The following is a 25,311-nucleotide window of genomic DNA, read 5'->3' on the forward strand; positions in this document are numbered from 1 at the left end:
CCAGCCTGTGCCACTGGATGGGGCAGCGCAGCTACATTAAAAAGGTCTCCTTCAAGAAGGTGATTTATTGAACCATCCGGTTTTCCTTCGAAGGAAGAACAGCCGCAGGCTCCTTCCCCTCCCCAGACCCACGGACGGTAACTGCCCCAGCCCCGCGGCTGCGGCCGATCCGGAGGGCGGGCGGGGGTTTGGGGCTGAACCCGCCCCTTTGGTCCCTGCAGCCGGGCCGGAGCCGGGCCGGTCCCGGAGCCGCCCCTCCGATCCGCAGCCGGGCCGCAGCCGGGCCGGGGCGGAGCCGCCCCTCCGATCCGCAGCCGGGCCGGGGCCGGGCCGGGGCGGAGCCGCCCCTCCGATCCGCAGCCGGGCCGGAGCCGGGCCGGAGCCGGGCCGGTCCCGAAGCCGCCCCTCCGATCCGCAGCCGGGCCGGAGCCGGGCCGGGGCGGAGCCGCCCCTCCGATCCGCGGCCGGGGCGGAGCCGGGCCGGGGCGGAGCCGCCCCTCCGATCCGCAGCGGGCCGGGGCCGGGCCGGGGCGGAGCCGCCCCTCCGATCCGCAGCCGGGCCGGAGCCGGGCCGGAGCCGGGCCGGTCCCGAAGCCGCCCCTCCGATCCGCAGCCGGGCCGGAGCCGGGCCGGGGCGGAGCCGCCCCTCCGATCCGCGGCCGGGGCGGAGCCGGGCCGGGGCGGAGCCGCCCCTCCGATCCGCAGCGGGCCGGGGCCGGGCCGGGGCGGAGCCGCCCCTCCGATCCGCAGCCGGGCCGGGGCCGGGCCGGTCCCGGAGCCGCCCCTCCGATCCGCAGCCGGGCCGCAGCCGGGCCGGGGCGGAGCCGCCCGGGCCCCGCCCAGGCCGGGAGTTCCGCCGGGGCCGGAAGCAGCGCCTGGCCACGGAAGCGTCGCGGGGCTGGTGGTTCGGCAGTGCCGGTACCGGGGCTCGGGCAGCTGTGGCGGGGTTGAGTGGAGCCGGACGACAGAGGCTGGGCAGTGCCCGATGCGAAGGGACGGGGACCGGGCAGGGGACGTGGCCGCGGGGGCGGCGGGAGCGGCTGGGCCCGGGTTCACCGGCGGTGTTGGGTTAACTGGGGCTGGCCATGGGGCAGGGCCGAGGTGGCAGAGCTGGGGTGTTTAGCTGGAGAGGAGAAGGCTCCAGGGAGAGCTCAGAGCCCTTCCAGGGCCTAAAGGGGCTCCAGGAGAGCTGGAGAGGGACTGGGGACAAGGGATGTAGGAACAGGACACAAGGAATGGCTTCCCAGTGCCACAGGGCAGGGCTGGATGGGAGATTGGGAATTGGGAATTGTTCCCTGGGAGGGTGAGTAGGCCGTGGCACAGGGTGCCCAGAGCAGCTGTGGCTGCCCCTGGATCTCTGGAAGTGCCCAAGGCCAGGTTGGCCAGGGCTTGGAGCAGCCCAAGATAGTCCCTGCCCATGGCGAGGGTTGGAACATGATGAACTTTAAGGTCCCTTCCAACATAAACCGTTCCATGAATCCATGCTGCAACATTCCTTGTGCCAGCTGTGCTGTGGTGGCTGCTCCATCCTCAGCAGTGTCACCTCACCCTGGACGTCTCCATGGATGTGCACATCAGTGGGAATTGCAGTGCAGGGATTGTTTCTGGCGCTGGGAAAATAAATTTCCCTGGGAAAATAAGTTTCCCTGGTTAATCATGTTCTTTGTCTGTCTCTTCCACTGTACCTGAAATCACAGGGCATGACAGATTAATCGTGGGCTTGTGGTTTAGACCAATGTTCTTTGTGGGGGGGGAAAGCTTCTGAGAATAATCAGGATTAATTCTCTGTTGAGGTTATCCCATACTCAGGTTTATTCTCTTCTCTAGCTGAAGAAGCTTTTGGGCAGGACTTCTGTCTCTTCTAGGATGTTTTTGACTTGGACTGGAGATTTTGGTGCCTTCCAGGCTTGAAATGAGACACTTGGCATGTTTTTCTGTGTTACAAGCACACATTTCTATGTGCAGCTTTCAGAATGACTCTAAAAATTTTAAGTGCCAAATTAAATATATGACAAAACTGAACTGAAAACCAGCTTGGCTTATTCTGCTAAAAAGTTTTGGTGTTTTCTTTTTTTTCCCCCCAAAGAAATTGTTCATCATAAAGTAAGAGTTGCTTCTATCAACATCCTAATTTTTAAACTCCTCTGGAAAGACAGAATTATTTTTAGTTTTCTAAGCTGTGGGTATTGCTGTTGCTCTGCTGTATTATCTTAATTGAGCTCTAAAATGTTAGATTACAGAATTTTTGCCTAAATCCATAGGTGACAGATTTATGGAATGAAAAATATTATTGTTTTGCTTGCTGTCTAAACCATGACCCCACTTCTGAGTCAGAGTTGTTCAGCTTTAGAGACACTGCTCTTGTTTTAATTGTTATTCAGCCCAGGCAATGTGACTGCAAGTAAACGTGCATCTGAGGAGATGTATTACCTTCTTAATAAGAACATAACTTTTTAGTACCATTTTGCAGAATTCAAAGGATCTGTTAACCTGCAACTTTCATTTTTTGTAAGTCTGAACTCTTTTAACAGCACCCATAACATTCTTTCTACTGAGTTACTCTAATATTTGACTTATAGTTAATTTCAGAAAGTTAATTGAAACATTTATGAGCCAACAAATGCTGTTGAAGATGAAGCTCTGGGAATTGGCAGGAGTGGGGAAAGCTTTTGTAGGCTCAGCCTGTGTCCCTTTTCTGGCTGAGTGCTGTGAGATTCTACACACAGGCACCAAAAGCACTCTTTTAAAGCACAGACAAGGCTGTGTTTGGGTTGTCCTTGCAGTTTGTGCTGTCATGAGAGACACTGCAAGTGTTGAAAGAGGCTGCAAAGGCCAGAGTTCAGCACAGCTCTTCAGCAACCCCCTTTAAATATCTAATTTCCATATTAAAGAGTGCCCCCAAATGCGTTTTGTTGTCATGGGAGATATCTGTGGCCTTTCAGTAAGGAACAGGGATGAAAGCTTAGCACCATATTCCAGATTTCCTCTGATACATGTCCAGGTACCCCCAGAATTTGGCATTTTGGTGGGATGGATGTATATGTGTTTTTAGGGTATAAATTGCTGGGCATAAATGTATTCCCAGCCAGAGTGTGTGTGTTACAGCAGGGCTGCAGCCTCTTTTGTTCTGCTGTTGACTGACTGACCTTGTAAAGTGCATCCTGTGCTGCTTTTGTTTGCTGAGGACAGGAACAAGCCACCAGGATGCCAGCGTTGCCTCTGGACGAGCTCCAGCTGACAGAAAGGGATCCCAAGACAGGGAAGCTGAGAACTCTACCAGCATTGGTGAGTTCTGGCTTTCCTGAAAGCCAAACAGACCTTCAATAAACAATTGTCTTATATGGAGGCTTGGTCTGGGATATGTGACAGGAATGGCTGGAGCTGGGCCAGGGCAGGTCAGGCTGGAGATCAGGAAAGGTTCTTCCCCCAGAGGTGCTGGCACTGCCCAGGGAATGGGCACGGCCCCGAGGCTGCCAGAGCTCCAGGAGCCTTTGGACACCAGGGATGGACAGGGTGGAGTTGGTGGGGGTCTGGAGCAGGGCAGGGGCTGCACTGGATGATTCTGTGTGTCCCTCCAGCTCAGGGTATTTTGTGATTCTGTAATATTTGCTCAGCCTGCTTGTTAAAGAATTTTTTAAAATGTGTTGAGATAGTAGAGATTTCATTTACCTACCATTAAAAAAAAAAAAAAACCAAAACGCAAGAACCAAACTTATATTTGGAGTGAACTGTGTTTTCCCAGCACAATTCCCTCTCTTGAATCTGTAACCTCTACTGCAGTGGAGGGATGCTCAGGGACTTTTTGCAAGCTCTGCCTCAGGTTTAGCTCCAAGCTGTGGCACTGGGATTCATCCCTTGTGCCTTCAGCTTGATGAAACCAGAAAATTCAACCCACATAAGCCCTTTTCTCCCAGAAGTAAGGTCTGGAGAGAGTCTTTTGTGTGTGTTGCAGGAATGGGATTGTCAGTGCTGCTCATTCCTGAGGAGCTTTACCCTGACCACACGTGTGGGATGAGGCAGAGCCCAAACCTGCTGCTCACTGAATTCTCCTTTTAGGGTGGGTGTATTTGGGCAAAGCCTGTTCAGTAACTTTTGGAAAAGGTAGCAAAGTGTTTGTGTCTTTGATGGTTGTGTCAGTTTGAGTTCATGGAGTATTGTGCAAGAACCAGTTCAGAGGAAAAAGAGAGAGTTCAAAGGCATGCCAGGAAGCTCCTGCTCTTTGTTTCGATGGCGTGGGAGGGTTGCTTTGTCAGGCTTTGGTTAAGAGAAAGCAAGGAGCAGCAACTGCCAAATTATCAAGATCTGAAAATGTTGCTTATAAAGAAGGATACAAACCCACTGCCTTCAAAGGGTAGAAAATAGGAAGTTACCAGGAAAGGGAATGTTCCTGTCATCAAGACTGTAGTGACAAGACAAGAAGTAATTGGTTCAAAATGAAATTTGGGTTAGATATTGGGAAGGAATTGTTCCCTGTGAGGGTGGAGAGGTCCTGGCACAGGGTGCCCAGAGCAGCTGTGGCTGCCCCTGGATCCCTGGCAGTGCCCAAGGCCAGACTGGATGGAGCTTGGGGATAGTGGAAGGTGTCCCTGCCTCTGACAGGGGTGGAACTGGATGAGCTTTAAGATCCCTTCCCACACAAACCATTCTGTGATTCTATAATGTCAAGTTGTATTTAAAGGTAGCTTTTTGTTTCCTGGAATTCAGTGAGCAGATGGTGACATTCCTGTCACTTGGTCTGGAGTTTTAATACAGCGTTTTTTTGGCTTTTTGCAGCACCCAGAAATTAAAGCAGATCGGTCATTTGTGCTGTACAAACCCCCTCCTGCCATCAGAGACCCTGCTCTGGTGGAGGAGTTCCTGGAGCGAGCAAAATTCATTGCAGATGACCTGAACTGGCTTCTGGCTTTGCCTCATGACAAATTCTGGTGCCAGGTAATCATTGCTTTTTATCTGAAGATTCAATGTAAACATCTAGGTGCTTGTAAAAGCCATAAGCCTTGCATCATTTTCATAAAGATTTGGTTATCCTTGTTATGTCATGCAGGAAACATTTAATTTCTATTCTGCACTTTAGAATGCAAAGAAAGTATTTCCCTAAGGATTTTCCATTGGGAATTTTAAGAGCTGGCTTTTATTGATGGATATTGGAGTCCTTTTCATTGGAGCCTAAGTGTTTTAGATTGCTTTAAATTTAACTGGGACGCTCAGGAGCACAATGTATGAAGGTGTGAGATTCCCTCCTTCCTATTTTCCTGCCTTTCCTTGTGCCAGGTGATATTTGATGAGACCCTGCAGAAGTGTTTGGATTCCTACCTCCGCTCTGCACCTCGCAAGTTCGACATGCTCTGGGATTGCCACCCAGAGGTGCATGAGCTGCAGAAATGCCTCCATCGCAGTGTCTTCCTCACCTTCCTCAGGATGTCCACCCACAAGGAGTCCAAGGTAAATATTCCTATGCCTTGCAGATGCTCCAGGCTGTGTGACTTAGGAAAAAAGAGAGAAATTAATAATTTTCCTTCTGGCAGGACGTTCCTCTCCCTGATGATTTTATCAGTTGGGTTCTCAGTGTGGAGATGATAACACTCAGAGCTGAGGCATCCAAACTATGCAGTGATTCCTTGGTTGATTGCCTGCACCTCCTTCCCAAGCAATAGCAGGTTATCCATGTGTAGTGGTTGGATATGTCATGGTAAGAGGAGAGAGAGCACATTGGCCTTTGTGTGGCCACATGGAACAGGCTCTTCAGGCCACCAGTTCCTGACCGTTCACTCCCTCAGGGCCACGTGGTACTACAAAATTCCTGCTAATACTTGTGTCTCCATGAACTGGCCCCAAGTTTTGGACATACAGTGAAATGTCTCTAAATTACAGTTATCTTGGCATCAACAGGCATTCAGCCTGGAGAAGAGGAGGCTCCAGGGAGACCTCACAGCCCTTTCTAGTGCCTGAAGGGGCTCCAGGAGATCTGGACTGGGATGTGGGACAAGGGCCTTGAAGGACAGGACAAGGGGGTTCACCCTCTCAGAGGGCAGGGATAGATGGAATATTGGGAAGGAATTATTCTCTGAGAGTGTGGGGAGGCCCTGGCACAGGGTGCCCAGAGCAGCTGTGGCTGCCCCTGGATCCCTGGAACTGTCCAAGGCCAGGCTGGATGGGGCTTGGAGCATCGTGGGATAGTGGAAGGTGTCCCTGCCCCTGGCAAGATGGACTTTAAGGTCCCTTCCCAACCAAACCACTCCAAGATTCTGTAATTAAAAGGCATCCTCATCACTAAATGTGTGAGTGCAACTCCCATCTGGAGCTATGGGATTTTCACCTCTGGGCAGGATGAGTGAGGCACCTTGTGTTTCAGCAGGGACTGGATCATGATGCGTTAGGCTGTGTTGATTCTCTTGCTTATCACAGTGGTGACATTCAGGATGTTTTGAAGGAAAGGCCTGGGAGTGGAGGACTGGGACAGGAGCAGGATGAAGGAATGCTGGAGCCTGCAGCTGGCACCACTTCAGCAGAAGTACCCAACACCTCTGTGGTGTCTTTCATTGCAGGATCTGATTAAACCTCACCACTTGGAGAGGAAGGCGAGCATTTGAAACCATTTTCTAGATGAGTGATCTGCAGGGAATGAATAGTCCATTGTCATGCAGGAGTCAGCAGGAGTTCTGGAAAGGGAATCTGGCCAGCACTGAGCCCCATCCCTCTGCTTCAGCAGGGAGAATGTGCCCTGCCTTTCACTGGGATTGAAAACATTTGCTGTCACAGGCAAACCGGGCTTCTGAAAATCCAAAATCACATTGCAGCTGCCTGTTTCTCAGTGTCAGACAATGGAATTTTTCTCATCCAGAATTTTGTAAGAAATGCCTTCAGTGTGATGAGTTTTTGGCACAGTGTTCAGCAGTCAGCATGAAGAGCTGCAGCTCTGGGGTTTGTCCCTGATTCTGTGGTCTCTGGTGCTGGGTTCTGCTCTCCCAGGGTACAAGAACCTCAGGCTGTCCCTGTGCCTGGTTACTCATTTGTGCTCCTGAGCTGAGCTGTTCTGGTGTCAGGCTGGAAACTGGGGACCTGTAGGGAGATTTCTTTTAAAACTTTTAGGTAGATTAATTCACCTGCTGGTGAAGGGATCAGTGGGGTGCCTGGTGTGGCAGGGACAGGAATGTGGGAATAGATGAAACAGAAACAGAAGCTGTTTCAAGCAGTGTTGCTGCCTTCTATAAAGTAAATTCCTTAATACACCTTTGAGAGATGTTTTTACAGGTGCCATTATAATGCTGGAGTTACTGCAGAGTAAGATATGGATTATCCTTTAAATTCCTTTTCTTTTTCTATCTTTGTAGGATCATTTTATCACTCCCTCTGTCTTTGGAAAAATTATTTACAATAACTTCCTGTTTGATATCCCCAAGATTCTGGATCTCTGTGTCCTTTTTGGGAAAGGAAATGGCCTCCTGCTCCAGAAGATGATTGGTCAGTAAAAACCAAGGAACACCTTGCTATATTTAGACTTTTGCTTATATGACAAGTGACTTACTGGGGTTTGTACCAGTGGAACTGTTCTGAAAACTAATTGTTCTGTAGCACCTAAGATCTGTCATTTCTAGATCAGATTGTGCTTTTCTTTTTCCATGTGCACTTTGCTTGTTCCAAGGAAAGCTTCATGTCCTGCTTTGCTGCCCTGAGCTAAGCTCATGTTGTTAAACATAAACCTAGGCTCCGTTGTTTCCTTTGCAAATTGAATGTGTCCTCAGCCCTTGTGAGTGGAATGTGAGGCTCTGTAAAATCCTGGTAGAGATGGGAAAGGGTGAGGAGGGGTGGGAGATGGGCACAGTGCAGCTGGGAGTGCTGTTGTTCCCAGAGCTGGGAGCCAAATGAAACATTCAGTGTGAGGTAATCACTGTTATGGGAAGTGGGAGGACCTGAAACTTCAGTACAGACATTGATGTATCCAGAGCTTCCAAACCACAAACACTTCAGAGCCCTGCTCAGGCTGTGCTTATCCCTGGATTTCTGTGTCTGTACACACGGTCTTAGTGGTGAGTACACAGGGAGGAGCATCCAGCCATGGATGCTGAGGAGTAGAGATGGAGCATATTGATTTAACTTGTCTATTTATCTTGTGCTCCCTTCCCAATCCTGTGGTCTTTAATATCACCTGAATGGAAGAATATCTGCCCTTGGATTAAGTGAACTCTTCCTGAATTCTAACCCACTTTGTCTGGAGCTCATGGGATGAAGGTTTTCCATTTCTTTGGTAGTTATTTTTTGTCTCATTTCCAAGTTCACTCACATGAGAAGTGTTAGAGATCATGTGGTGCAGACAGATTTCCAGCCAGAAAATCTTAGATAAACCTTTGCATTTTTAATCTTTTTATCCTTTTTCAGTAGCTTCTACTCTAAATTCCTCTGTCAAGCCTAAGAGATGGAAAGCAGGCATGGCAAGATAGATACTTCCCTTTCAGATGCACAGCTTAGATTATCTGGGTTTTAAAACAAAAGAGACCTAAGTAATGAAACTTTGAATTACACTCTGGAGTGCCACCTAATCATGCTGCATGCAGGGGGCCAAAGATTTGCTCACCTGATTATTTCATTATGTCATGACAGTAATGACATGAGCAGTTCTGCTGTGTAATTCATAACTTCATAAACTTGAGGTGCTTCTCAGAGTATAATTTATCTGAAACTTGTCTCATGGCTCTGTCTTTGCTGGAGAACTCTTAATTGTCATAATCTCAACAGTAATTCCCAGGAAAATAGGAGCCTCAGTGCTTGCTTGGTGAGGATTTATGGTAAGGCATTACTCAGTGGAGTATTTTGTAAAGATAATGGAGTCCTAGTAATATAATAGCAGGTGTTACTAAAGCCTCATTACCTTTAAGAAATATTCGGCAGCACATCTCCTGGTGTGTGCTGAACTGTTATCAGTAATTAAAAGTCAACTCCAGTTGTCAAATAAAGGAGCTGGGGTTGTTCAGTGATAGTATTTGCATTATTCATTGATTCAGCCCCTGGAGCGTGAATCATCTGACATCTCATTTGCTCTGCTCTGATGAGCATATTCCCAGTGCTGGATCTCCAGTGGCATTGGAGAGCTGATGGATCAGCTTTTTGGGAGCAGGGCCTCTGCATGAGCTCAGGAATCAGGGTGGGCTGTGTCCCACATGGTCACTAGGTGTGTCAGCAATAACACAAGTACCATTTTCTGCTGCAAATTTGCTCATTGGCATCAATGTCTGAACTGATGGAAATGCTCTCCTTTCCCTTTTCAGGAAATATCTTCACTCAGCAGCCCAGTTACTTCAGTGACCTTGATGAAACTCTGCCCACTGTCCTCCAGGTACTGCTTTCCTGCTTTTCATCTGGAAATGTGGCATAGCTTGGAGAATGGAAAGGGAACATCGTAGGTGGGCAGAATGCATTTCATGAAATCATGAAATATCCTGAGTTGGAAGGGACCCACAAGAATCATCAAGCCCAACCCTTGGCCCTGCACAGACACCCCAACAGTCCCACTCATTGTCTAAACACTCCTTGAACTCTGACTGCCCTCTGGGGGAAGAACTTTCCCTAGTATCCAGCCTAAGCCTCCCCTGACTTTGCTGTTTCTCCCTTTCCCTACTTTGTTAATGTGTGTCAGGGAGGTTTTGAACCTTTATCTAAAATTATTATGTGATGACTCTTCCCTCCCACCTTCCTTTAGCTTCTGGACTTCTCTGCTATGTCCCACTGCTGGCTCCTGTCTGTTAACACTGCCCTGTTCTCCTGATTTAGGTGTTCAACAATATTTTGCACAAGTGTGGTTTGCAGTGTGAAGGGGCCTCTGCTGAGCCCCAGAAACTGGAAGAGAAAATCAGTGTGACTGCAGGGAACATGCCCCTCCAGGTAGGACTGAACTCTCTGTACTCCTGCTGAACAGACCACAAAGGATCATTCTGTTCCCAAAATCTCCCACAGCTCATGGTTCTGTGGCATTCTTGCACTCTTTGTCCTGGGACATGATGATAAAACCTTTCCACCACGAGCTGATTCGTTTCACCCACATCCTTTGGATCGTGGATAATTTTAAACCTGGCAACTTTTTTGCTTAATCAGCTTGTAAATAATGTAACAGAGTATCTGACAGAAGTCTCCACCTAACCCTGGAGGTGATAAGAGCTGATTTTTTTTCCTTCAGAAATATGTGTTTTAACAACAGTGTAATTTAACTGCAAGTTAATTAAGAGGTGTTTGTGTGCTGGGGGCTGTACAAAGACCATAAATGTGGTCCTCTGCAAAAACTTAGTCTTTCAGTTTGTGTGTGGGACCAAACTATCAGTTCAAACTATGATTTATTGATACTAAAAATGATAGTTTGAAACTGTCATTTAGTGTGTCATTCAGTTTGTTTCAGCTGCTTTGGAAATGCACTGGACAATACTGCTGAAAACATCCCTTTGGTTCCCATGTTTCCCATGTTCCCTTTAATTCCCATGGTTCTGCCATGCAGTGCTTCATGAAAAGAATTCCATGTGTGGAGAGTGTATTGAGGGCAAAGCCACTGTCCTTTGTGTGGACAGGATCTGATGAGGGTTTTTATAATCTCACAGGATCTCTAATGAAAGCAGACAGTTGGAATTGCATTATAGATCTTTAAACAAACATTAGGAGTTCTAGGAGAAATGTTGTGTCTGCCCCCAGACCCTGTAGCAGGTTTATGGTTGATACAGACTATGTGTAGTCATGGGGAGGCCTGGCCCAAATATTCTGTGTCCCTGCTGGGAAAATTTGCCTGGCTCTTCCCTGAGTAACTGCACTTTCCCTCTCAGGAGCTGAAGGACATTGTACTGTATTTATGTGACACCTGCACAACTCTCTGGGCCTTTCTTGATGTCTTTCCCTTGGCTTGCCAGACCTTCCAAAAACATGAGTTTTGTTACAGGTATGTCTTGGAGTGCAGACAGAATTTGTCCTGTCATGTAAAAATACTGAATGTGCTAATGTGCTGACAGGAATGCAGCATAATAAATACATGGATAGAGGGAAGTGTGGATTTTCTCTTCTATGTCTGCTGTTATCTAGGAGTGATCCTAGAGCCAGGCACCCATGACAATTTCCAGTCAGCTGAACAATACTCAGTGTGAACAGTGGAAGGGTGGAGAGGGACCAGCTATGGACAAAAGGAACTTCCTGCTGTTCCAAAGCAAGGGAAGCAGAAAGTATTTCAGAGAAATAGTTCTTGAAGGTCTGAAAACAAATGCCTTTGATGTTATGCCCAAGTTTTATGTTAGAGAATATCAGTGAGCTTTGACAAAAGCTGAGTGGCTGGGAGGGGGTGACAAGGCATGAGAGGGAAGGGCCTCAAGCTGTGCCAGGGGAGGTTCAGGTTGGGTGTTAGGGAGCACTTCCTCATGGAAAGAGCTGTCCAGCCTTGGCACAGCTGTCCAGGGCAGTGGTGGAGTCCCCATCCCTGGAGGGATCTAACAGCCAGCTGAATGTGGCACTTGTGGACATGGTCTGTGGTGGCCTTGGCAGTGCTGGGGAATGGTTGGATTCAGTGCTCTCAGGAGGCTTTTCCAACATGAAGGTTTCTGTGATTCTGTGAGTGTTGGGTCTTTGCAGGCTGCAGATCTGTGTTGGGGGTTTTTCTGGGTTGAGCAGATGGTTCTGATCAGCACCAGGATGCTTCTCAAATGCTTTTCTTTCCTACCCCTTCAAAGACCTCTTTGTGATTTCCTTAGAGTGCTGCTCTTTTTCTGTGGTGTTTTTGCTTGTGTTCTGGGGCAAAAATACCAAAATGAGGTGATGGTCACGGGTCCTGCTCGTGAGGAGGGTTTAATGAAATCAGCCATTTGTTCTGCCTTTTAGCAAATGAGTTTTGGAACCTCAGCTGACAGATACAGGTTTGTTCCCCCTTTGTACAGATTAGCTTCGTTTTATGAACTGGCAATTCCTGAGCTGGAATCTGCAATCAAGAAGAGGCATTATGAAGATAACAGGTGAGAATTCCTGCAAAGGCTTCCTTTGGATCTTCAGTGAGATTTCCCAGGGCTTAGTTAAAAATTCACTTCATGCTGCTTTACCCATCCCTGAGGAGCCTGGCTTTTTTTATGCTGCTTCAAAGCACTCTGAAGAGATGACTTCTGTAATAGCAAATTTTCCTGGGCAGTGGGGTGACGGATCATTTTTAGTGGTGTGTAAGAAGGAATTTGATGGGAGGTGCATTCAAATTGTAACAAAGTGTGAGAACATGAATGATATCTCTCTGTACCTCAGTCTCACTGTAAGGCACAGGCTGTGCTGGTACAGCAGGGGTCTCATGTGGGGAGCTGCCAGGACAATTGGGATTGAAACCAGCTTTATTTGGAGCATGGATTTTCCTTAATGACCATGGAATGTGTCTAATATCTGGTCTTTGCTGGAAGGAGAATATCATCCTAACGAAATTCTTCTTCTAGAGGATTAATTCTGGCATAAAGGTGTGTTACAAATTCTTGTGCTGACACCAACAGTGTCTTTTGCTCTCTCTGAAGTGTTTTTGCTGATTTGTGGAGGAGGATTTCGCACTCCAGAAAGAAGATGATAGAGGTTTTTCACATCCTAGTAAACCAAGTCTGTCTGCAGCCCATCCTAGAGAGCAGGTATTGGCACTTGGCTCTGTGCTACTCGCCAATTACTTGATTGCTGTGTGGGAGAAATTTTCTCATTTACAAATTTACTGGAGAAAATGAACAGAAACTTCTATTTGTGTTGGGATTGTAGCCAAAGACTTGGCTAAGGTAAAATTCTGTTGTCCTGTGTATCAGGAATGTTCCAGTTGGAGCTGTTGGAATCTCTGTGGTGAGCTGGGTCCAGTGAGATTTCTGACTCCAGTGTGTGGCTCATGCAAAGTGTGATCATGTGTAACACCTTGAGACCTGATTGTGACCTTCCAGGACCTGGAGGGCCAAACAATACAGATGGAGAGAGACTGTTTACAGGGTCTTGGAGTGATAGGACGAGGGGGAATGGCTTCCCACTGCCAGAGGGAAGGGTTAGATGGAATATTGGGAAGGAATTGTTCCTTGGGAGGGTGCTGAGGCCCTGGCACAGAGTGCCCAGAGAAGCTGGGCATTCCTGGAAGTGTCCAAAGTCAGGTGGGATAGGGCTTGGAGCAATCTGGGACAGTGGAAGGTGTCCCTGCCCATGGCAGGGGGTGGAACTGGATGGGCTTTAAGGTCCCTTCCCACCCAAAGGTGCCTTGGAACAAGGTTTGGAGCCTCAGCAACACCCAGGGGTTTGGGCACTGAGGCTGCAATGGGAGTTTGCTTGGCAGGTGTTCTTGCACAGGTGAGCACAAACTTCCTGGAAAATTTACTGGTGTAATCCCAAGATGTCATAAAGGCACAATTACAAGGGCTCTGCACACCATTTTCTGCTTACTGCAAATCTGAGGCGTCAAACTATTTATAAAGTCTGTCTGAAAACTTGTAATTCTAGGTGTGTTACAGCTTTAGATCTAAGTGCTGCAATGTTTGCTGAAGCCTTAAAAACCACTTGCTTCTATTTGACTCTTTGCTCCTGTGAAAGCCAAATGTGGCCTGAAATCTCTTTTCAAATGGGGCTTTCCCTTGGTGTGTAAATGTGAGTGGTTTGGCTGGTGGGGCCAAACGTTGGCAGACTTGCCTCTGAGTGTTCACTGTGCTGTGTTTTCTTGCAGCTGTGAGAATATTCAGCCATTTATTGAAGAATTTCTGCAGATCTTCACCTCGGTGCTTCAGGAAAGGAGGTGAGTCTGGCTGGCAAGAGGCCCGAGGGGGACTCTGCTCCTTCCTCTGCCATTCTTTACAGCAGAATTGCCTGAGGCAGCATTACGAGGCATTTGGGAGTCAGAAATCCTTGTAAGTAGCTGGGAGAAGTGCAGTGAGAGGATTTCAGCCTGCAGCAGACACTGACACTGAGAAATGCTATTCTTCACTCCCTTTAATCCAGCCTCTCAAAAAAAGAGAAGGGAAATTTAGCCATTAGCTCCCTTGACAAGTTAGTCTGTTATTACAGATCTGTGCTTTCCAGCTGGGCTGACCAGACCAGAAAAATATTAAACATGAATGCTGGAGATGCAAAGGAAGTGGCAGAACTTGGAATTCCATCTTGTCCTCCTGCCCATGCTGGCATTCTGAGCACGTTCACATGATAAAGCAGATTTTCCCTGTAATGCAGCACTGGGTTCCAGCCCTCACACCTGAGGAGTATTGCTGTGGTGTAGTGGGACCAAAATCAGGCATGGTTGGAATCCAGCATTGGCTGAGAGGCTCTCTGTTCCTGCCTGAGCACTGAGGCAGGCAGAGAGGCACAGTAGTGGTAATTAATTGAGCTCTACTGATTAAACTTGCTCCTGTGTTTGCAGATTTCTCCGTGACTACGACGAGCTGTTCCCCGTTGAGGATGATGTGAGTCTGCTCCAACAGGCATCCTCTGCACTGTATCCTTGGGCTTTGCACACCTGCCTGCTCTTGGATTCCTTCACACAAGTGGCATTTCTGCCTCTGGTTAAGCTGCATGACTGGCAAAGAGTACTGGAAAGTTGTCCCTTAACAGATAAAAAAGAACAGGGGGTGTTGTTGCCGAGGAAATCTGAGGATGCCCCATCCCTGGAAGTGTCCAAGGCTTGAACAGGGCTTGCAGCAGCCTGGTCTAATAGAAGCTGTCCTTGCCCATGGCAGGGGGTGGGACAAGATGAGCTTTAAGGTGCCTTCCCACCCAAACCATTCCGTAGTTTTGTGAGTGTTGATGCAGGCACAAATTTGGACATTGCTGACAATCCCGTAGTTATTTCAGAGTGATCCCTGAACATGTGCATCCAGGAATGTCCTTAATGCTGTGCTCTTAGAGACGAGACCAGGACAGCCTATATCCTCCAAGCAGTGGAAAGTGCCTGGGAAGGGGTAGACAGGAGAAAAGAACAAGCTGTTAAAGATCCAGCAGCATCCAATGGAGCTTCAGCAATAGTGGAGAGCACCCCTGAGGACAGGGAGGATCCAGGGGCTGCGTGTGCCCTGGAGGATGAGGTGAGTACAGCTCTGTGGTGGGACTGGGCTCTGCTCTTCCTGGGGGCTCTGCTCTTCTGGCCTTCCTCTATCCATGAGGACAGGCTTGATTTGCTCAGCTTTGTGGACAACATAAGATTTGGTGTAATTTCTGACCTTTACTGGATCTCCGTGCAGCCTTGGGAAATGAGACATGAAGCTACACCTGAATCCTGAGTTATCTCTGAGCAAATTGCTTCCAGCTCTCATGGCTTGCGTTTTCCCTTGCTGGATATTATTCAAATACTCTGTTTCATCCCTGCAGTTCATGTGCATATTTTTGAAATGCAGAGCTCGCCTGTTATTTGAGGAAGGATTCTCCAGGGTGTCCTTGCTGACTCAGGGACTGGCAAAAGTAGATGTGTGCCCGAATCTGTGTTGGAAACCTTGTGTATTTTAAACTGCTGATTTCTCTTTTGGCTCCAGTCTTGGACTTGTGTAAATGCTGACAGCCCAGAGTGCTGCTTTCCCTGTGTTTCTGTGCACACTGCCTGCCCTCAGCTCTGTGCCTCCCCAGTGCCCACCAGGTGTGTTTGGTGTCCACAGTGTGCTGGTGCTGCAGCCGCGCCCATCGCCCGCGTGTCTGGAGTGGAGCTGGACTCCCTGATCTCCCAAGTGAAGGATCTGCTGCCAGATCTTGGAGAGGGATTCATCCTGGCCTGCCTGGAGGAGTATGGATACAACACAGAGCAGGTGATCAACAACATCCTGGAAGAGAAATTGGTGCCGTACCTGGATAAGCTGGACCGAAGGATGGAAAGGTGTGAGACAACCTCTGGTTAATTGTTCTCACTGAAGGCTCAACACTTGTAGAGCTCTAAGAATTTGCATATTTGGGGTAGAGAAGTGCAGTGAAGGCTTCTCATTGTCACCTGTCACCAGTTTTCTGCTGTCCTTGTGTCCCTGCAGAGTGGGACCTTTGCTGCTCAGTGTTAGAGTAGAGCAGGTGCTGTGTTGTGTTTTATGACAGGAGACAAAACCACTTGTACATGAAATGCTAGACTGGACTAGAACGTAATAGAATAGAATGCTGGACAATAGAATATGATGCCTTCAAAAGTTACTTTGCTGCAGTGTTGTTTGTTGTCACAGCTGTGAAAATCGCAGCTGTCCTGCAGGAAAGGGCATCTTCAGAGGAGCCAATTCAGCTGGAATTCAACCACAGGGTCAAATATAGTTATTTAACAGGGTGCTGTTTTGTGACTGAAGATATGACAATTCAGATCCATTTTTATGTTCCCTCTGACAAACTTGCCTGGCTTGTCCTACTTTCCTGGATTGGACAAGGGAAGGAGGGTTTATAGCTGGTGGCAGGATTGAGTTGTTGGAGTTTGTCTGCAGCTGTGAGTGTGTATTTGTGCTGCACCAGCAGTTCCTGACAGAGCATCAGGATGTGAATGTGCTGTTTGTTCACATTTCATGGAGTTATGGGCAGACTGTCTCACTGTTGCATTAAAGGAAAGCATCTTTATCGGAAAAATGATGTAAAAAAAAAATCTTAGTTTTGCAACAATCTTTGTGTTCCCACAATCAGATCTGCTGACTTTGGCACAACTGGTGCAGGACGGGCTTTAGGAAGGATTGGTTTTTCTGCAAAGCCAGCAGTTCCACAAGATAGAGCTGCTTTTTTTTTTCTTCCTGCCTTTTGCATCTTGAAACAAAGCTGCTGGTTCGATAGGAAATGTCGAATTCTGACCCCTGCTGATTTATAGGGGAGCACAGCAGCATTTGCAGCTGCCCAGCTGAGCTGTCTGCACCACCAAAGTGAATGTCAAAAGTACAGTCTTTTGACTTACAAGTTGAACAAACATAAACCTGGAGCCCTGAGAAAGATTTAACAAGGGAGATAAATACCTTGAAATCAGCAGCAACAAATTATTGGAATTTTTTCCAGCCTGTAATTCATCACACTTAGTGTTTGTCTTCACCGAGTCACTGTGTTGAGACCAGGCAGTCTGTTGAATATTCTGTTTTCCTGCATGGTTTGATAGACTCTGAAATGAACAGGAGAATTTTCTCTTGGTTTTCTGTGAGTTGCTTTAGGTTCCCCTCAAATCCAAGCTTTGGGAAGTGCCGTGCTTGTGCCAGAGTGTGGCTGGGAAGGGAAGGGGTTGTGCCCTGTGACTCAGCCAGCACTTCTTGGTGTGCTTGGGATCATTTTGGGACTGACAAAGGATAAACCAAGGGCTTAGGGAAGGGAGAGGATTTCTCTTCCTCACTTCACTTTAGTTTTTATTCTCTCCCCTTGTTTTTTAACAGACAGCTGAAGCCAGACCCTACCCCTCTGGTCAGCTCTCGCTGTAACGTTTTCCAGAATGATGAGTTTGATGTTTTCAGTAGGGATGCAGTGGATGTGTCTCGGATCCAGAAAGGCAAGAGGTGAGTGTTGGCTCCCAGTCATTAACTCTGCCTGTCAGGAGGAACAAACACCTGGGAACCTGCACATTTATCTCTCCTAAAAACCTCCTGCAGGAATGTTTTGGCAGGGGAGAATGCTTATCAAAAATGTTTCCCACCTGTTTGTCTGGGAAAGTATAGTGAAATATTATGAGGGGGTTGGTTTCACTTAGTGTTTTTTCTAATTGGCTTTCCTGTGTCTGCTGCTGGAGATTGCTCTGCCAAGCTCATTTGTAATGTCAGGCTCTTCCTCCTTGGGCTTAATGTTAAACTTGCACTGAACAACAAACCTTGAAAAGTACCATCCCTGAGCCTGGGATTGTGACTCAGACCTGAGAATAACTAATGATTTGATCTAGAGCCAAGGGAAGATTCAATATCCATCTACTTCAACATCTGATAACATTCAGTGCCTTAGACTGCTGGTGTTGTGCCTACTGCTGTAAAGCTTCCTGCAGAAGGGCACTTGGACTCGTGGAGTAGTCTGAGTTGGGAGGGCCCTTTAAAGGTCATTTAGTCAATCTACCTGCAATGAGCAGGGATCCCCCTGCCATGAGCAGAGATTTCTACAAAACCCCACCAGTTTTCACTTTGCTTTCTGCCTAGCTGGGTGTGTGGTGCTGGTTCCCTTGTTCCAGATTCTTTTAAAATGTATTACAGAATCATGGAATGGTTTGGGTTGGAAGGAACCTTAAAGCTCATCTTGTTCCACCCCCTGCCATGGGCAGGGACACCTTCTACTAGACTTTAAACACCTCCTCTAACCAGCCAAGTGTGACCTTAATGTTGGGATGTATTTATACAGCAGATAACTACAAGTCCAGCTGGAGTTGGAGCCACGTGACCTGAGAGCTCCCAGTTAAGGTTTTGGTTGCAAAGTTGCATGAAACTCTAGGAAAAAACCACTTTTGTTCCCAAGTCCAGTGGCCCAGCTCCTCAGAGCAGTGCCACAGTGCTGATCCTGTCTTGGTCGAGCAAGCAAGGAATTCCTTTTTTCTCTGGCCAAGGCCATGACTTTTGTTATGTCCATAGCTGAGAATTCACAGGCAGAACCTTTCTCCTCATGGTGATGCCATGCTCTGTGAGGCAGGTGCATTGTACAGGTGTGCAGGGTTATTCCTGATTCCCAATGCTTTGCTGGTTATCCCTGTTTCCCAAAGCCTTGCACAGATGTTCTGGGTTATCCCTATTTCCCAAAGCCTTGCAGCAGCAGCTGGTCAAGGCCAGGAAGCACTGAGTTCAGCACAGAGCATCCAGTGGCTGGAATATCCTGCTCGGAGCTCCCTCTGCAGATCACTTGGAAGCCTTAGGAAGCTGTAAATCATCCCTGAGCTGGGCTCTGGGATCTGCTCCCATGGCATTGCCTCCAGGGGCACCAGCACTCTTGGAGAAGTTCTCCTCTCTCCTGCTGTAGTTATGTGACCTCTTGGGATTATCCTCTTGCTGCTGCTCTTCCTACTGTCATTTGCATTTCAGAATATTTGGGAAAAGTCTGCAGAACTCCAGACATACTAATTGTGGTTTGAGTACTTTAAAACCTGGAGATCAGCAGTGCCCAAAGATGACCATATCCAACTGAATCCAAGGAAAAGCTGCAGTACCTGATCTCCAGGGTTTAATATTCAGCACTGATGGGTTTCCCCAGTTTTGGGGTAACAGGGTTCTCCAAGCTTAGTCTGAGGTCTGCTTTGGATTTGAATTATATAAGATATTTAATTTTTTTTTTCTCTTTCTAAGCACCTTTTGCTCACCAAATTCTCTTGTGTTCGGCGTGCTGTTGCTAAGCCCGGTGTCACCATAGTGCCTAAAGAGCCAGAGCAGGCTGTTCTGGCCACTCTCAGCATCAGCAGTTTGGAGTAGAGACTGTCCTTGAGAAAGAGAAATCCTGCCAGGGTGAGGAGGGAATCAAACACAAGGAAATGAATGTGCCAACACAGGCTCTGCTGATCCTGAAAAGTGATGGTACTTGTCTGTGCCTGTCCAGCCCTGGTAGTCAGCTGAATCTGCCAGAGCTCCAGGACTCCGGAGCTCCATGGGACTAGAGGAGCTATCCCATTGTTTTTCCTGGGATTGGTGCCCAGAGCATTTCATGCAGCTCCTCTGCAGTCATCAGACCAGCTTGACAGGAAGCAATTACCAGGTGCTGGGTTCGGGCTCAGCTGAATTCCCACAGGAGGTGTTATCCCAGGGATCCCGGGGTGGGTGTGAGCTCACCACGTGCTTGGGAGGGCATTGTGCCACCGAATGCAGGCAGTGAGTCACGGCAGGGAGGGAACCACCTCCAGCTCTAAACTTCCTTTGTTTTGGGATTCTGAATGAAAATCCGGGCTGCTGGGTCACATCCCCTCAGTCTGTCCCTTCCTGAGTCACTGCCACTGCCTTGGACATGTCCTTTTTCTGATATAATCCACTGGTGCTGGGTCCTGCTGGACTCTGGGGGCTGCAGGTTGTTCTGGGAATGCTGGGCAGTGGAATCCCCTGTTGCTTTGCTGTAAATATATACTTGGCTGGTCTGAAAAATGGGACTTCAGAGCTTATGCTTGTGCAGCTTGAGAACACAGCAGCTGCTTTTTAATCCCTCTGTTTCTTGGTCTTCCCTTCTTTAAAATTACTATAATTTACTTGCCTTCTAAATTTTAAAAACAAGCCCTTGCAGTGCTCCAAGAGGTTGAATCATACTGACTCTACTGTTTTGTTCTTTGCCTTGGGAGTTGTGTTTATTCTAATTCTCACCTGGTTATTTTTTGGATCTCTCTGTCTACATGTGTCCTTTTCCTCTCACATTTGTGCTCCATGCACCTTGGCCAAGTTTCATCTGGAACAGAATTGCATTTGGCCTCCTGTAAAAGCTTCCTCTCTGTCTGAAGTGTGGTGGTCTACAATTCCTGCTCTTTTTTAGTGGCCAAACAATTCTGGTACAAATGACCCACCCTGGATCACTCCATCCAGCCCTGGGGCCAGCACAGGAAGGAGCTGGAGCTGCTGGAGTGAGACCAGAGGAGGCACCAGGATGATCAGCAGGATGGAGCAGCTCTGCTGTGTGGAAAGGCTGGGAGAATTGGGATTGCTGAAGAGAAAGCTCTGAGTTGACCTAATTGTGGGCTTCCAGGACCTGAAGGGGTTGACTAGAAAGATGGAAGAGAATCTGTTTACAAGGGCTTGGAGTGACAGGAAAAAGGGGCAATGGCTTCCCACTGCCAGAGGGCAGGGAGAGAGGGAATATTGGGAAGGAATCGTTCCCTGGGAGGGTGGGCAGGTCCTGGCACAGGTGCCCAGAGCAGCTGTGGCTGCTCCTGGATCCTTGGAAGTGTTCCAGGCCAGGTTGGACAGGACTTGGAGCATCCTGAGCTAGTGGAAAGTGAGGGTGGAATAAGATGAGCTTTAAGATCCCTTCCTGCCCAAACCATCCCACGAGTCTATAAACCAGCAGGCCAATAGGTGTGGTAAGCAGAGCCTGTGGCACTGGGGACGAGACTTGCACTGCTTCACATTCCACTGACTGACAGGGGGGAAAAGCAGCTTCAAGGGCAGGTTTTGACCCCTGCCTTTTCCTCCCGTTGCCGGGCAGGAGGGAGAAGGACACGACCCGGAGCTTGGTGAATGACAAGCGGCTGGTGGCCGAGCAGAGGCAGCGCTACAGCCAGTACAGCGTGGTGCTGGAGGAGCTGCCCCTGCAGCCGGGAGCAGCCCAGCCCTTCGAGGACTACGAGGACGAGTACGACGACACCTACGATGGGAACCAAGTGGGCGCTAACGACGCTGACTCGGATGACGAGCTCATCTCCAGGAGGTGAATGCTGAGGGGAGGCAGGGAGGGAGCCACGGGAAAATCACCACGGAATTCTCTGCCTGGGAAACGCTGCTTTGGGCTCTGTTGTTCCACGAGGGTTTCACACCACCCCTTTCTCTGTTTTCACTGTGATGTGCAAGGAGGAAGGTTTGGGTCTCCCTTCTCCTGTGGATAGTGAGTGTTCCCATGGCAGGCTATTCCTTGAACAGAGGGTGATTGCACTCTTGAGGCAAAGAACCTCCGTGAAAAGTGGCTCTACATAAATACAAACTAAATTCTTAGCCAGACCATTCCTAAACTTCAGGAATGTGTTGCAAATGAACACAGAGTGTGCCCAGGATGTTCTCCAGTTTCCACTTGGCTATTGCCTCAACTAGTCAGCAAATCCAAGAGGGGAATTTGCCATGTGTGGAAACTTGTACTCAGCAGTGCTTCTCCTTAGAAAAACTACCCTGCAGCAGGGAAAAACAGCTTGGAAATCAGTGGAGCTGGGCAACCTAAAATGGCTGGTTAGCAAAGGAAAACTTCAAAATTTGGGAAATTTTACAACCCTGCCAATCCCCTCTGAATGCTGGCAGCTGGAATTGAGTCTCTGAAGAGCTGCACAGCACTCTGCACCATGACTGACAACTGCACACAATTAGCTTTTGGGAAGCAAGGGGTAAGTGGGGATGGAGGCTGGAGAATATTTATTTTAGAAAACATGTGGTTTAAAAGCTGCTTTAACATTTCTGAAAGTGGCCTTTTGAATTCTGATGGATTATGAAGATGTCACCATTCCTAACCTCAAACCAAATGGAAGCTTTGAGGCTCTTTTGTCCCTTTTTCCCCCCTCCTAAAGTGTTGAGAAGCTTCAATTTAAATCCTTTTTGTGTTTTGCCTGTAAGAACGTGGCACCCAGGTGTTTTTCCCTCTTTCACTGCCCCTAGAAACAATTAGAGGATGTCACTGCTGAAAACTGGATCTGTTGGTTTGACATAACAAAGGCTTTTCTGGTTTTTCATTTATTTCTTTGGCAGCGGAATGGTGGGTCTGAATTCCAATGGAATTTGAACACAGATACATATTTATGTTAAAGAAGAGTTATAGGCATGTGTAAATTCTTCCTCCACCCCCAGGCCTTTTGCTCTGCATGTTCAGAGTGATTCATAAAGCCTGATTAATTTCTCCAGGGTTTTCCCCCTGTAGGAAACTGGGGCACAGCAATGGAACTGGGGCTCCCTGGATAGCCCTGACCAGTCAGAGGGTTTGGAGCACAGCACTGGCTGAGCATTAATGGTTCTGTCCAAATTTGTCTTGTACAATATATGCTCCCTCTCTGCTGAGCTAAAGCCTAGCAAAGGATACTCCTTAATATTGCCTTGTGGCTTTGTCTGGATGCCCATTTCCCAAAGGAAGCAGTTGTTTCTGTGGAGAAATTCCTTGTGAGGTTTCAGGGTTGGGTTTTTTTTAACTATTATTATTATTTTCAGTGACAATTTCATAGTGAACATTCCCCAGTGGAGACTGTGTGTTTGTCAATTGCCTGCAGGAATGTGGCATTAAGTTCTGGGTCTCCTGTTTGGTGCTTTTTTGTTGTTGTTGTTGTTGTTCAGGAAAATTAAGTCCGTGAAATCTGTAAAGTCTCATCTTTTTAAAGACATAATGCAAACCAAAAAGGATGTGCTGTTCAGAGAAATGTTTGTGGTTGTGCTGTTTTCTTTTCTAACTATTTGTGTGTTAATTCCCAGGCCATTCACAATTCCTCAGGTCTTGAGACCTAAAGGACAGGAAGAAGGACAGGAGACAGAGGAAGAAGATGAAGAGGAGGAGGAGGAAGCTGAAAAGGAAAGAACAAAGGTGACATTTAGTTGGAGTTGTATTAAAATTTACCATATTTCTTCCCTGCTTCAGCTGCAGGTGATGTGGACCAGATTTCCTGTTTCAGAGAGGGAATCTTTGAGCAGCAGCAGCAGGGACTGAGCTGCTGTTCAAAGGCTGCTGGGCTGTGATGTGTCCCCAAGGATAGCCCTCCAATGCTTCCTGGCCTAACTGTGCTGGAGCAGTGACATTTGCTCCATGGGGAGCTTTAATCTGCTTTATCCCAGAGACAGACAGAGCCAGCAGAGCACTCTGAGGGTCACTGGCACTCTGTTTCCACGGATGTGCTGGGAGCAGCCATGGTATGGGAAGATTTTCAGGCAGGTTTTGTGCCAGGTGTTGTGTTTAGAGTCCCTGACACCAATCCCACTGGTCCAGAGGTACTGAACCAGAAATTTACTCTGTTCCCAACAGAATCCTCTCCCCTCCAGGCTTCTGCATGGTGCAGGTGGGTTTCTGACCTGTTCCCTTGCCTCCTTGTAGGATCACTTTGTGCAGGACCCCGCTGTCCTGCGGGAGAGGGCTGAAGCCAGGCGCCAGGCCTTCCTTGCCAGGAAGGGGTAAGCAAGGATCTCCTTGGGCTCTGCAGCTGTTTTGCTGCTGACTGGAATTGTTGGGGCTGTTCCTGCTCCTTGACATTCCTGCGTGTCAGGCTCCTACCACAGTGGGGTGAACTTCCTTACCCACCCTTTATTTCACAGCTGGTTGTTTTATCCCATTGAATAGGGGTAGGCATGGCATGGAATCATGGAGTGGTTTGGGTGGGAAGGGACCTTAAGACCATCCAGTGCCACCCCTGCCATGGGCAGGGACACCTCCCACTGTCCCAGGCTGCTCCAAGCCGTATCCCAACCTGGCCTTGGGCACTGCCAGGGATCCAGGGGCAGCCACAGCTGCTCTGGGCACCCTGTGCCAGGGCCTGCCCACCCTCCCAGGGAACAATTCCTTCTAGTACCCAATCTAAATCTCCCCTTTTTCAGCATAAAGCTATTCCCCCTTGTCCTGTCACTCCAAGCAGCAAAACCCTGTGGAAGACAGGCTCTTGGAGAGCACAGCTCCCAGAGCTGAGACAGCTCCCACAGGGATTTTGGGACAGTTTCATAGCTGTTTTCAGCTGATGGGCTCAGTGTGTGGAAGGACACAGTGGTGGTGTGGCTGATGCTGCTCCTGGGCTGTCGCGGGAGCCCTGGGATGAGCCCCTCACACCCCGGTGTTTGTGGGGATGTGGGATTTCACCCCCAGGAGTGCAGCGTGCCTGTTGTGATGTCCTTTTCTGCGTCCTCCAGGCACAAGCACGACAGCTCTGCCGTCGTTGGGAACGCCAAGGGCCACGGGCAGAACCGGGAGACGCAGCAGGAGCGGAGGAAGAAAGAAGCAAACAAAAGCACCAGAGCCAACCACAACCGCCGGGCCATGGCCGACAGGAAGCGCAGCAAGGGCATGATCCCTTCCTGAGCAGCTCCAGGGCGGGGCTGCACCATCCCCTGGCCCTGCCCAGGAGGAGGATCCCTTTCCTCGGCATTCCCTTTGCTCAGGGGATGGATGTTGTGTGCAATACCTGACAACTGGGCTCGCAGGGAGCTGCATTCCCTGTGGGAGTGCTGCCTGTTCCCGGGAAGGAGCTGCCCTGACTGTATGTGCCAATGGCTGCACCCAATACATGGGACAGGCTGCAGCAGCCATTCCTGCCCTTTTGTACTATTTATAATTCACAGAGTTTTATTTTCATACTGGCTCCTGCCTACCCTGGAGTGGGCAGCTCTGAGAGCATGGCTTCTGTGGAAATGCCTTATCCTGAACTTGAGTTATAGCTTGTCCCAGGTTGGAAGGGACCCACAGGGATCATGAGTCCCACTCCTGTTCCTGCACAGACACCCCAACAATCCCACCCTGGGTATCCCTGGCAACGCTGTCCATATGCTCCTTGAGCTCTGGCAGCCTCAAGTCCATACCCAGCACCCTCTGGGGGAAGAACCTTTCCCTGATATCCACCTAAACCTCCTGACACAGCTCTGTGCTGGCACAGAAAGGCTCAGGCTGTTCCCACTGCCAGCAGACCTACAGGGGTTCAGGTGAGTAAGACCTTATGGATTTCTGTCCCTCAAGTGAGGCCTGTGAAAACAGATGGTACAAATAAAAGACGTAGATGTCTTAGTTGGTTTTTTAAGGCCCTTACTGTACTGTAAATTTTTTAGGCCCAGACAGTATTGATTAACTTCCTGGTATCCA

The 25,311-nt window shown here is 48.6% G+C and overlaps 1 protein-coding gene across 1 annotated transcript; it reads left to right on the forward strand.

Annotated features, from left to right (window-relative positions):
• Positions 1-855: 855 nt before the first annotated feature.
• On the forward strand, positions 856-24,658 carry ASCC2 (activating signal cointegrator 1 complex subunit 2). Its single transcript, XM_021537316.3, has 19 exons — positions 856-918; positions 3,190-3,285; positions 4,774-4,932; positions 5,272-5,442; positions 7,332-7,461; positions 9,264-9,331; positions 9,766-9,876; positions 10,800-10,912; positions 11,895-11,969; positions 12,504-12,611; positions 13,670-13,738; positions 14,357-14,431; positions 14,840-15,017; positions 15,582-15,796; positions 17,295-17,414; positions 21,001-21,222; positions 22,953-23,061; positions 23,566-23,642; positions 24,369-24,658. The coding sequence occupies exons 2-19, from the start codon at positions 3,205-3,207 to the stop codon at positions 24,535-24,537; spliced, it is 2,250 nt and encodes a 749-aa protein (XP_021392991.2). The 5' UTR covers positions 856-918; positions 3,190-3,204; the 3' UTR covers positions 24,538-24,658.
• Positions 24,659-25,311: the final 653 nt, after the last annotated feature.

The sequence above is a fragment of the Lonchura striata genome, chromosome 18 (genome assembly GCF_046129695.1).
Source record: "Lonchura striata isolate bLonStr1 chromosome 18, bLonStr1.mat, whole genome shotgun sequence".
NCBI lineage: Eukaryota > Metazoa > Chordata > Aves > Passeriformes > Estrildidae > Lonchura > Lonchura striata.